Genomic DNA, 12,957 nt, shown 5'->3' on the forward strand with positions numbered 1-12,957 from the left:
CAATGAGAACACATGGACACAGGGAGGGGAATATTATACACTGGGGCCTGTTGGGGAGATGGGGGGCTAGGGGAGGGATAGCATTAGGAGCAATACCTAATGTAGATGATGGGTTGATGAGTGCAGCAAACAACCATGGCATATATATACCTATGTAACAAACCTGCATGTTCTGCAAATGTATCCCAGAACTTAAAGTATAATTAAAAAAAAAAAAAAAAGGCATAACCTTCTCACATGGCCCAACTCTATTGCAATACATTGGTGATTTGCTTTTGTGTTCTCCCTTATGAAATACCTGTCTCACTGACACACTCTCCATGTACGTCACCAGCTATGTCTTAAGGGCCGTAAAGATTCTAAAGATAAACTACAGTTTTGATGACAATTAAATCTCTTGGACATTTGCTGACCCCTTGGGACTCAACGTCAACCCTTTCTGTCTTCAAGGCATATTTTACTTCCCCATTCCCACTATGAAAAGACAAAACTTAGGGCTACTTTCTAGGAAACATGGACTATTGCAGAGCTTAGAGCACTAATTTTGCTTTACTGGCACAACCTTTATATACCCTGATTAAGGCCTCTTCTCCTGACCCCCTTACCTGGACTACCAATGGTGAACAGGACTTTAAGTCTCTGAAAGATAAGCTGTCCTCTGCTCAACACCCTCTGCCCCCCAATTTGGGACACTCTATTTATGAACTCCCTTTTACCCCTTTCTGTTCATGAGCAAGAGGGAGTTTGAACTCAACCACATGGAGGTAATAATTTACCCAACTGGTTACTAGAATGCCAAACTAGATTGTGTTTATCCGGGGCTACCACCATGTTTCAAGGCAGTTGTCACAACCACCGTCCTTATAAAAGCCACCGAAAAAATAGTAATGGGATTTCCTCTCACTGTTTATGCTCCTCACTCAATTAAAGCCCTTCTCACTTCTCGCCAAATCCAGTATCTTTCAGCCAGGCTACTGACTGCCTATGAAATACTTCTCTTTCCCAACCTATTTTCTGTTGTAATCTCCTCAACTCTGTTCCTCTTTTACCTTCACCAGAAGATTCTCTATGACTGCATTACCTTTACACTCTTCTTTCACCCCATATGAATTTAAAGGAAATGCCCTTACCCAATTCTGATTTTGTCTGGTAGAATGATGGGCCTTTTTTCAGAGACTCTACTGGCTTCTATTAAGCTAGGTTTGCAGTTGTTTCCCTGCAAACTATTGAATCAGGCCTTCTGCCCAACAGGCAGAATTCAGTGATCTTATCTGAGTTTACCTGTTGGCCAAAGATAAAACTGCAAACATTTACACAGATAGCAGGTATGCTTTTTGGGTTGCTCATGATTTTGGAATTCTCTGGAAACAGAGGATTTCTAACCTCTTCTGGACTGCTCATCAGATATAGAGACCACATTTTGTTATTTCTTGATGCCACTCAAGTTCCTAGGGCTCTGGCCATGATTAAAATTCAAGGCAATTCCTTTTGACATACCAAAAATAGCAAAGACAAACATCTAGCTGAGAGTGCAGCTAAGTCTGCAGCCTTAAACAACACCCCCTCTTCTGTTATGACTGTCTTAATCCAGGCTCCATCCTTACATCCTGTTCTAAAAAATCTCTTGAAACAACATCTCAAAAAAGTGCTCAGAACTTGAAAAGGAAAATTAGACAAAACGAGGCTGTATCTATAATCCCAGATCCCAACTATGGGCTAACCCTAACAGACATTCAGTCCTTCTCAAAAATTTACCAAGGGTCACTCTTACTTTTGTATATAACCCCACCATTAGAGTTCTGACCAAAGGATCCAATGGTGTAAACAGTGCTGTTGGGGATTCTCCCTGGTGATTGCTTCTCAAGTTAATTTATTAGGCAAAATTCACTCTTATACAATGCAGGGAAGTCCTTAAGGGCTACCCCAGGCAAATTCCCATTGCGAAAAGGGCCTTTCTAAAACTGACTACTGACTTTATCCAATATTCCCTTTCTCAGTGATACAAATATGTACTTGTCATGATAGATATGTAGTTTTACAGCGGGAAAGCTTTCCCCTGCAGACAAGCCACAGTGCTGCCAGTAGCCAAAGTACTTCATGAGAAAATTACCTATGGAGTTCCACCAAGTTCCATAGTGATCAGGGAACTCATTTTACTGGCCAAGCATTAAAATGAGTTGCTAATGTTTGGCCTGTTCTATGACATTTCAGTGGTGCTTACCACACCCAATCTTTTGGGCTTGTAAAATGAACCAAGAGAATATTAAACTCAATTGGCTAAAATTACAAGCAGCTTCAATCTGCCCGGGCCCAAAGCTCTTCCTCTGGTTTTGGTAATTGTGAAGTCTATCCCCACCAGAGTTGCTTTTCCCCTTTTGTGGTGGTCACAGGTCAATCCATATATTTAACCGAAGAAATATTTTCCCCTACTCAGATACAAGGACATCTCCTGACCTGCTGCCAAGTCCTGGAGGACTTGTTAAGGCTCTAAAGACTAACAGCTGGTTGTGAGTCCCTTTACAGTCATCAACCAGGAGATGAACCCCAATATCATAATGTCCAGCCTAAAGACTTTCTATATTAGAAGAGATATTGCTGAATGACTCCCTCCAATCCCACTAGAAAGGTGCATTTCAAGTACACTTAATTAACCCATTGTGCTGCTAAGATACAGGTCATTAACTCCTGAGTACGTATATCTCACCTAAAAACAACACCAGACTCTGCTGAGAACTGGACTTCAGCATCAATATCTGACACTAACCTCAGGTTGACTAAAGCTTCAATGCCAAGACAAGAAAAGGATGACAACTGGGGTAGACTGCCCTCTCACAAAACTCCAGGCCTATATGGTCTGGATGAATCCATGTTTATATTTACCTTATAATATTCATTGTTCTTATCACTTTATGAGTTTTCATGATTGTTACTATCCAATGTAAAATAGAACACTTATCTTTGCTTTACTTATCTAAACTAATGTGCCCAGTCTTTATGATTACTTTATAACTGTTTCCATTATTATAACATTAGTAGTCTTATCTATCCTGGATATCTTACGCCATGCTGGGATAGTTCTGTGTATTCCAATACTTAGACACCCATAAGCCTTTGCAAAACTAGAAGACTTTTTGCCTGGCTAAACTCTTTGTTCCAGAGCTTTGTGAATGGTTATGTTGATTAGTCCAGTTCAAAATACATTTTACTCTCTTCTTTATAACTGCCCCTTGGTCTCACTGCATAGACTGACACGGTTAACACTTTGGCTAAGCTGCCCTAAAGTGTTGTTACAAAAAGAAACTTATCAGATGGTTAGATTCACCAATAACTTCCCACATTCATTTATGGTAAACATGTGACATTGACAATACTTGTCACTGACTTCTCATGTATCCTTAACATCACCACTTATCTGGACCAACTGCTTTCCCTGTTGACTCTGAGTCCAATTGCCTCAAGACTCAAATATTACCACTTCCTGGTTTAATTTGTCCCATGTTATTAATGTTAGAAACCCATTCTATACCAGTAGACCTCCTCGATCTTTAAACTACTGGATAGATAAATATAGTCTAGATTGAATAAAGAAAGTATGTCCCTACTATTCAAATGATTCATGATTCAATTCAATACTGTCAACATTTACCATGAATAAATTAATTAGTGAACACATCGTTGAGGGCATTGATTGTGCCTTCACCAGGCTTTGTGTTTACATGGGACATAGGGTCTGATCTGCCTGGATAGGGATGGGCACACCATTGCCTCAACAGATTACACATAAAAGGTTCAGATTTGCTTATGAAAAGATTCCTGCTCTCTCTTTATTATAAAACTAAAAGGTCTATGCTAACAGGATGTAAAGATGATATAGGTAAAAACATCCTAGAACTATTACTTCTAAGTGCTTGGGTTTATGTTACTAGAGATATAATTCAAAAACCCATCCACTACCATTGGTTAGATAGCTAATGACACTGTAGAAAGCCTTAGAGCGCAACAAAAAGTTTCTGAACTCCCTTGCTCAAGTAATACTAAATAATACGACTGCCTTAAATTTTCTCCTAGCCAAACAGAGAAGAGTCTGCACAGTGGCCCATGTAACTGGTTACACTTACATCAACACCTCAGATAAAGTAGAGGTTCCTATAAAAAGAATTTCCAAACAAGCAAAATCGTTATGAGATATACAAACTACTGATCCTCTCCATCTATTTAGTAGGCTTCCTGTCAGACTGGAACATTCTTTTCACGCTGACATTCAAGTGCTTGTTATAATCACAGTCTTCATCATACTTTTCTTCCTAATAGTTAAATTACTTAAGCAACTACTGTAAGTCTACTGTTAAAATCAGAATTATGGCAACATAAGGTATTCAACTGATAGATAAAATAAACCTACAAACCTAGCTACAGTCTCATCCCTACAGTGCTGTTCTGGTGCAGGAATGTGTATACGTACGAAGACAGCTGTGCTAGTTAAAAACAAGTGTTACAATCTCCCACTGTAACCCTGATGCCTATGACTTCCCTGTGTCACTGGAGTCTGTGAAGTATTTCACTGACAGGTACCAGCCACAAGCTTGTTTACTTAGTCTCTGTAAAACATTTTAATAATCTTCCTGCCAGACTGTAGTTTTCTCCCATCTCCAACAAAATATATATATATTTTTATTATTATTGTACTTTAAGTTCTAGGGTACATGTGCATAACGTGCAGGTTTGTTACATATGTATACTTGTGCCATGTTGCTGTGCTGCACCCATCAACTCGTCAGCACCCATCAACTCGTCATTTACATCAGGTATAACTCCCAATGCGATCCCTCCCCCCTCCCTCCACCCCCCTCCCCATGATAGGCCCCGGTGTGTGATGTTCCCCTTCCCGAGTCCAAGTGATCTCGTTGTTCAGTTCCCACCTATGAGTGAGAACATGCGGAGTTTGGTTTTCTGTTCTTGTGATAGTTTGCTAAGAATGATGGTTTCCAGCTGCATCCATGTCCCTACAAAGGACACAAACTCATCCTTTTCTATGGCTGCATAGTATTCCATGGTGTATATGTGCCACATTTTCTTAATCCAGTCTGTCACTGATGGACATTTGGGTTGATTCCAAGTCTTTGCTATTGTGAATAGTGCCGCAATAACCTGTCTACCCTTTTCCCCTGCCTGGCCTAAGTTATACAGTTAGCGCTAAGTCTCTCTGTCACATGAGTCTCTTCAAGGGACTTGATATACTCAGAACAGGTAGCCACGCCACCCTGGCACCAATATGGGACACGCTGTAAATTGGTCATCAAGGCTGCCTACAGCGGGTTTCAACTAACAGGGAAAATAATGAATATAAATATTCCAACAGGCAGCCAAAATGGACTCCCTGTGGCTAAAATGAGATTTAGCAAAAAATAGAATCTCATCCCTAGCAGGATGGAGGATCAGTCACATATCCCAGTGTCATTAATTGCCATAAGATTTCTCTCTGGTAATTAAGCAGAAATAAACCCCTGAAAAGCATTCCTGAAACAACTGCAGCTGGGAAATTTCCCAGCTGACCCTGACAGGCTGCTAATGCTAGTCAACACCCCCAAAACCCCCGATGCCTGCGCCTTGCAGTCCTGCCATAACTCCAGTTGAACAGAAGACTGGTCATTTATTGATAAACAGCCACAAATCTCAAGTCAGTTTTAAGCAGTTTACAGAGACTATGCACAGACTATCTTTGTGTCCTATTGGTTCTTTTTGATGTAAAAAGCCAAATTCTGCCTCATTTTAATACTAAAACCCTACACCAAAGTGAACATTGAGTGCATGTTACATATATTTTCGCACACTGTGCAGGCACTTGACTTCCTTCACAAATATTCACAGATTTTCCCCAACCCTGCTTAATATGCAGGTAAGGCTGACTCTGTAAGATATGTATCAGCTCCCCCTTCCTTCTGTGGAACATGCACTTTTGATTTTCCCTGAAAGGGCATTTCCCAAGCTGTGGATTGCTTCTCTCTCTAAAGTAAAGTATCCTTTCTTTCCTCTGTGGACCTCACAGTCTTTTGTTCATAGATCATAGATGAGACTTCGGCCCACACATCAGTGGATAGGAGATGTTTTAAGATGGCATAAGGTATACAAGCAATAAATTGCCAAACCACCTGGGAATGAATCCAGCTATTTGGTTTGGTTTTGTGTGATGAGCAAGGAGAAAGGGTAAAGTGGTTGCTACAGACACTGGTTATCTGATCATGTGGCCATGAAACAAGAGCAGTTATGGCAGGTGGGTAACGAACACCTTAGACCCTGGGGAGTCAAGAGTAGAAGGAGAAAAAATTAAAGTCTCAGCTCTCATTTGTGGGACAGTTGGGCTGACCCTGTCGACTCACAATGCTTTGGTGATCATCTTATTCCGGGCTATCACCACTGTTCTTAATCTAAGTACTGGATACCCCTATTAAGGAAACTTTTCTTAAGAAAACCTTAACCTGAGACCTTTCTCTTTTTTAATTTAAGGATCTTATTTTTTATTTCTATAGATTTAGGGGGTACAAGTGCAGTTTTGGTCACTTCTGGGCTTTTAGTTTACTCATCACCCAAATAGAGTACATTGTACCCAAAAGGTGTTTTCTTGTCCCTTACGCTCCTCCCACCTTCCCACCTTTCCAAGTCTCCAGTGACTACTGTTCCACTCTCCATGTCCCTCTGTACACGATTTGTTAATGTTACAGGTAGGCAGCTGCTACCCAAGATAAAGTTCTGCACACTAATATAGTTTCCTTTAGCCACATCTTGTTAAATATGAATGTCTCCATTACTGTCAAGGAAAAGAAAGACTCTCTTGTGTATTTTGCTCAAGCCCATAGCTACCCCTCTGAATTTTATGGCTTGCTGGACCTGTCAACTCAGTAATCGTCCTGGCAAAAACCATTAGTTATTACTCTGAACACTTTAGAAATAGATTTCCTCTCACAGGAAATAATAATTTCCTCCCACTACAAAATGCTGCTGAGAAAAAAAAAAATCAGACATAAACAAATGGAGGTGTACACCTCAAACATATCTAAAGATTCGATGCAATATCTTTCAGGAGATCAGTCTACTTTGTTTTTGGTACCAATTGAAAAAAAGTCAGAAATTTACAATAAAATTCAAAGGGCCCAAAATACTCAAGACAACTATGAACCAGAAAAACAGTGTAAAGAATATACAATACAATATCTCAAAAGTTAATAAGAAATGTGTATTTGTCCTGTGTCCAAGTGTTCTCATTGTTCAATTCCCACCTGTGAGTGAGAACATACGGTGTTTGGTTTTCTGTCCTTGAGATAATTTGCTCAGAATGATGGTGAACATCACACACCGGGGCTTGTTGTGTGGTGGGGGTGGGGGAGGGACAGCATTAGGAGATACACCTAATGTAAATGTCGAGTTAATGGGTGCAGCACAGCAACATGGCACATGTATACATATGTAACAAATCTGCACATTGTGAACATGTACCCTAGAACTTAAAGTATAATAATAAAAAAAGAAATGTGTATTTATCAAGATAGTGTACTATTGGTACAAGAGGAGCAAAAGCAGAAACATGCACATATGTTCACTTGATTGATGATCAAGGGTATGATTCAGTGTAATAAAGAAAGGACAGTCTTCAAATAAATTGTGAATATTTAATTTAATAATTTCATGTGTATATGTGTGTGTATACACACACACACACATAAACTACAAACTGATTGCATATCTAAATGAAAATGATAAAAGGTATGCCATATATCTCGAGAAAAACAGAACAACACACATTAAGTCCTATGTGTTATCTGTAAGTATTTGCTGCCTGGCAAATACTTAGAGGCTTAAAACAATGGGTCATTTATTATTTTATGTTTTCTTTGGGTCAGGAATGCAGGTGTGGCTTATATGGCCAATTATGGCTTAAGATCTCCCACACAGTATTGTTAAGATGAAGCTCTCCTGGTTCTGAGTGCTGTTTAATTCATGAATCATACTGTGCTTCGCTAAACTGCTATATTTCTCTAAAGTTTTTCTTTTCACAAATGGAAGATATCTCTAAAAAAAGAACCAAATGGAAATTTTAAATATGTCAAATATTGCAATGAAAAATTAACTGGATTTCTTAATAAAAGGAAATACTAGTGGTCTTGAAATATAATAGTCAAATATATCCATATCAAAGCATGGAGTGAAAACTGAAGGAAAAAAAAGAGCTTCCATGAAGAAAGAGCAAAACTTTCACTAGTCAAACAAAAACATATTACTAAGCTGAAATAATGCAGTTTTCAATGGAAACACATTAATGTTTTAAGTAGTTAAATTGTTTACATAAAAATTATATTGAAGAAAGTGTAAGAATATGAAAGACATTTAACATATATCAATCAGCATGAGAATATATAAATAAATAGAAAGGAAAAGGGTGGGGCATGGTGGCTCACGTTTGTAATCTCAGCACTTTGAGAGGCCGAGGCAGGTGGATAACCTGAGGTCAGAAGTTTGAGACCAGCCTGGCCAACATGGTGAAATCCTGTCTCTACTAAAAATACAAAAATTAGCTGGTGTGGTGGCAGGTACCTGTAATCCCAGTTACTCCAGAGGCTGAGGCAGGAGAATCGCTTGAACCCAGGAGGCGGAGGTTATAGTGAGCTGAGATCACACCACTGCACTCAAGCCTGGGCGACAAGAGCGAAACTCCGATTCCAAAGGAAAAAAAAAAAAAACAAAAAACGGAGAAAATACAAATAAAATAAACCTTTCACAGGAAAGAACAGACATTTCACAGCAAAGAAAACTTACAGGATTAGTAAAACTTTGAAGACATAATCAATGTTACTAGCAATTAAGGAAAGTCTAATTGAAACCACAAAGAGATAATATTTTACACAAATACACTGGGAAAAATGACAAAGTCCGGCAATACTTTGTGCTAAATAGGGTATAAAAAAAACAAACTGTTATACAGTAAACAGCCATTGGATGTGTTAATTAGCACATTTAGTTTTGAAATAAATTTCCCATTGCCAAGGCATGATCCACCCACTTGATAACCCAGAAATTCTACATCTAAGTGTGTAGCCAGAAGATGCTTATGTACATCAAGAGTTAAATATAAGACATAATAAAACTCTTCAGAATGCGAGGGGGAAAAAACCTATGAGCACTCCAACTGCTCATAAATAGAAAAAATCAGTAATTGTATATTTCCATACATACTGGATTATTACACAAAAAGTGAATAAATGAGTTGTGTCTCACAAAATTACATGGATATTGTTAGTAATATAGGGGATGAAGAAAACAGTCCCAGAAGATTAGGCTACACTTTTTAAATGGTCTAAAATTCAAAGCTAATAAAAACTATGGCCAAATTATAAAATGATATTGTTAAATTAAAAATATGGATAGAATTTACTTTTTGGATAGAGAAAAGGGTGAAAAATTAGGGATAGTTGGGCCATGGATGTATCATTATTGTATCATGTATATTATCATAAATGACAATGAACCAAAGACTATAATTAGTCTAATTCTTTGGAAGCAAGTTAACATCAATGAAGTTGCTACAGATGCAAGGACTAAAATTAGGAGGTAAGAAAATAAATGAAAACACACATGTAGCAACTTAGCCACCAATGTAGTCACTTTGGTGGAATTTAAGGGATGATTAGATGATGATATTATTGATGCTACTGATGTGTGTGGTACTAAAAAGCGATATTGCTACCATTGCTTCTAAAATGATAAAAATCTGTTTTTTAAATTGATGTCACACTTACCCGGGACTTAAGACTCTAAACATTTCAAATTTAGGATGAGTCAGTTATTGCATGCCCCATATCTCTCTATCTTATATTTGACAAAATAGTAAATACTTTTTAAAAATTTCCTCCTTATATATATCATATTTATATCTATAGACTCAATAAAAAATAAACACAAAACATAATGAAAGAACAAATCTTTGGATAACCTGTAAGCTTTGCCACTAACCTTTCTATAGCCACAATCACACTGCTCTGTAGGTTCCAAAATTCCATTGCCACAAGTTGCAGATTTTTGGTAAGTCATTTCTGAAATTGTTTTATCCTGAAAACATTTAAGTTCAGGCTGCAGAACTATCTGTTTAAATCCATCCATGCTGCAACTGCTAAAAAACTTCATACCATGGGATCGTCTAAAATTAAATTGTACTTCTTAGATAAATGTACTAAAAGAATCAAAGTAATACTCCTCAACAAAGTACTACGAATTCTGAACTACTTCAATTAGAGAAGAGCCAAAAGGAGAAGAGGGTGCTTTTATTTTTAATATAGGTGATAAGTAAAAAATAAATTATTTTCTATTGTAATTTGATATGATAGACACTGAGAGAGTAAAGAAAGTTAAAATGGTAATGCACTTAATAATATTTGGTACACAGTAAGCTCCATTTGGGTATATCCTATTATTGTCAACATTAAGAAACAAAATTTGGTTGATTGCACTAATGAAAAATCATAGTTACTTGTTCTTTGTTAAAATTAATCAAAAAAGTTATTCCAATACTGAGGTATGTAAATTGTACAAATTCTAGATTCCTTTTACTTTAAGTTTTGTATTTCTACACATTCAAGTATATTGCTTAATGTGTAATTTTGTGTAATTTTGTAATAATCTCAAACTTAAAAGAAATAATGCAAATATAGCCCCCAAAATAAATTTTGTTTTCTGAAACAGATAAGAGGCCAACAATGTGTTCTGCGAACACTAGATACATCTATATAGTTCTCACATAGAAATGGGTTATTCTACCTCAGTACTCTAGACCCTTCAAAATCATAAAATAAAGATGTGTTATTAATATCTAATCCTTGAATTCCATTCAGATTTTCCCAAACATCACAGTCCTAGCATTTTATAGCAAAAGAATCCAGTTCAGAATCAAGCATTGCAAAATTCTCGTGTCTTCTTAGTTCTCACATCTCCTTAGTTTAGTTGCTTTTCAAACTGCTTACTACCTAGGTACTATTTCATCTGATGACGCTGAACAGTTTTTCAACTAATGCAACTAGACAGTTGTAAGGTAATCATTAGCATCCACGTTTTCTCTAAATAATATCATTGAATGTAGAACTATTAAGCACATTTTGTACAACATTCTATACTTTCTTTAATGTCTTAAATAAGCACATTTGTATCTAAAAAAATTTCTTAAATTATATTGCAAGAGGTTCTACATCAAGGAATACTAGAAATATTTCTTAAGAGAAAACATAGAGTTGATAAAAACAACTCCTTACATCGCATCAGGATTCATTATGCATGTAGGTCCTGGACAGTAACAATTGTAGATATCATCATATGTCAATCCCAGATTAATTCCAAGCAACTGTGCCATAACAACTGAAAAGGCTTCTACAGTGATTTTCTTTGCATACTAAATAGAAACAAACAAACAAAAACTCAGATTTATTGCCTAAGATTTTTTTGTTCACTCCTTTGATCTTGTCAAATGTTTCTGGCCATACTGCATAAATGCAAGTGCAAATTTTAAAAACTGCTATTTATTTACTTAGAAATAAATTATTTCTAACTATTTACTTAGAAATAAAAATATGTACAATTTTTTATTCCTTTTGAGTGACAATATTTTTAATCAAAATGGTATTGACCTAAAATAAGAATAATTCAATCATATATTTTTATGACGTACTATTCAATTTAATTTCAGCAAATTTCAGAAAACATTCTGAGAAGTAGGAAGATTATTTTAGTAACTACAATATTTCTCAAGAGAACACTGGGAAAAGATATACAGATTTTGGAGAGTTGAACTGGCAATCAGTTTTGACCTCAGAAATAATTTGTGAAGAGTCAATTAATTTTTTAAAGTAGAATAATATAATATCTTACAAGTAGCATTTCTACAAACTTCCAGAAACCTTGTCATTACCTCTATATTTTTTCCTATTTCTGAACATCATATAGTGAAAATAATACCACATATAGTCTTTTAGTAAGGGTTTCTCTCACCACAAATTTAAGGATTTTCCACATCTTATTGTGGTTTATTATTTAAATCACTGGGTAGTATTCCATTGTATGGATGTCCTAAAGTTTGCTCATCCATTCACCTGTTAAAGGATATCTAAGTTACTTCCAATCTGTGACAATTATGAATAAAGCTAAAAACACATATGTGAAATTTTTTTGGTGGATAAAAGTTTTTAACTCATTTAGGTAAATACTAAGGAGGATGATTGCTGGATCATATGGCAAGGGTAAGTTGAGTATTGTCAGAAACTATAAAACTGTTATCCACAGTGGATATCATTCACATTTCTGTCAACAATAAATGACAGTTCCTGTTGGTCTCACAGAATTTGGTGCTTTCCATTTCTAATGTTGACTGTGACTGGTAAGCTACTTTCTTGTATTTTTCCTGATCTAAGTAGTAATGTCTTATTTACTCAAAATATGTTGTTTCCTGTTTTTTTTTTTTTTTTGGATGCTCTCTTTAAGTTAAATAAGTTCCCCTGTATTTTTAGTTTGCTGAGGGTTTATTATAAATAGTCTCAGATTTGTTTTTTCTGAATCTACTACTAGAATCATATAATTTTTCTTTTTTAGTCTATTAATATAATGGAGGACATTATTTTATATTCATATGATACACCAACCATGCATATCTGGGATAAATCACATATATATGTACATTATTGCTATATATATGTATGTTACATACATTATACACACACTTTTGTCGCCCAGGGCTGAAGTGTAATGGTGCGATCTCAGCTCACCATAACCTCTGCCTTCTGGATTTAAGCGATTCTCCTGCCTCAGCCTCCCGAGTAGCTGGGATTATAGGCATGCACCACTATGCCACTATGCCCGGCTAACTTTTTAAAATTTTAGTAGAGATGAGGTTTCACCATGTTGGCCAGGCTGGTTTTGAACTCCTGA

General features: G+C 36.6%; 1 protein-coding gene across 1 annotated transcript in view; it reads right to left on the reverse strand.

Annotated features, from left to right (window-relative positions):
- Positions 1 to 12,957, reverse strand: part of LOC103215663 (A disintegrin and metallopeptidase domain 3-like) — an 87,350-nt gene that overhangs the window by 34,052 nt on the left and 40,341 nt on the right. The window contains exons 11-12 of the mRNA XM_007962249.3: positions 11,292 to 11,428; positions 10,003 to 10,186 (exon numbers count right to left, since the gene is read on the reverse strand). Of these exons, the coding sequence (XP_007960440.3) occupies positions 10,003 to 10,186; positions 11,292 to 11,428 (321 nt within the window). The remainder of the gene's footprint in view (positions 1 to 10,002; positions 10,187 to 11,291; positions 11,429 to 12,957) is intronic.

Source organism: Chlorocebus sabaeus, chromosome 8 (assembly GCF_047675955.1).
Source record: "Chlorocebus sabaeus isolate Y175 chromosome 8, mChlSab1.0.hap1, whole genome shotgun sequence".
NCBI lineage: Eukaryota > Metazoa > Chordata > Mammalia > Primates > Cercopithecidae > Chlorocebus > Chlorocebus sabaeus.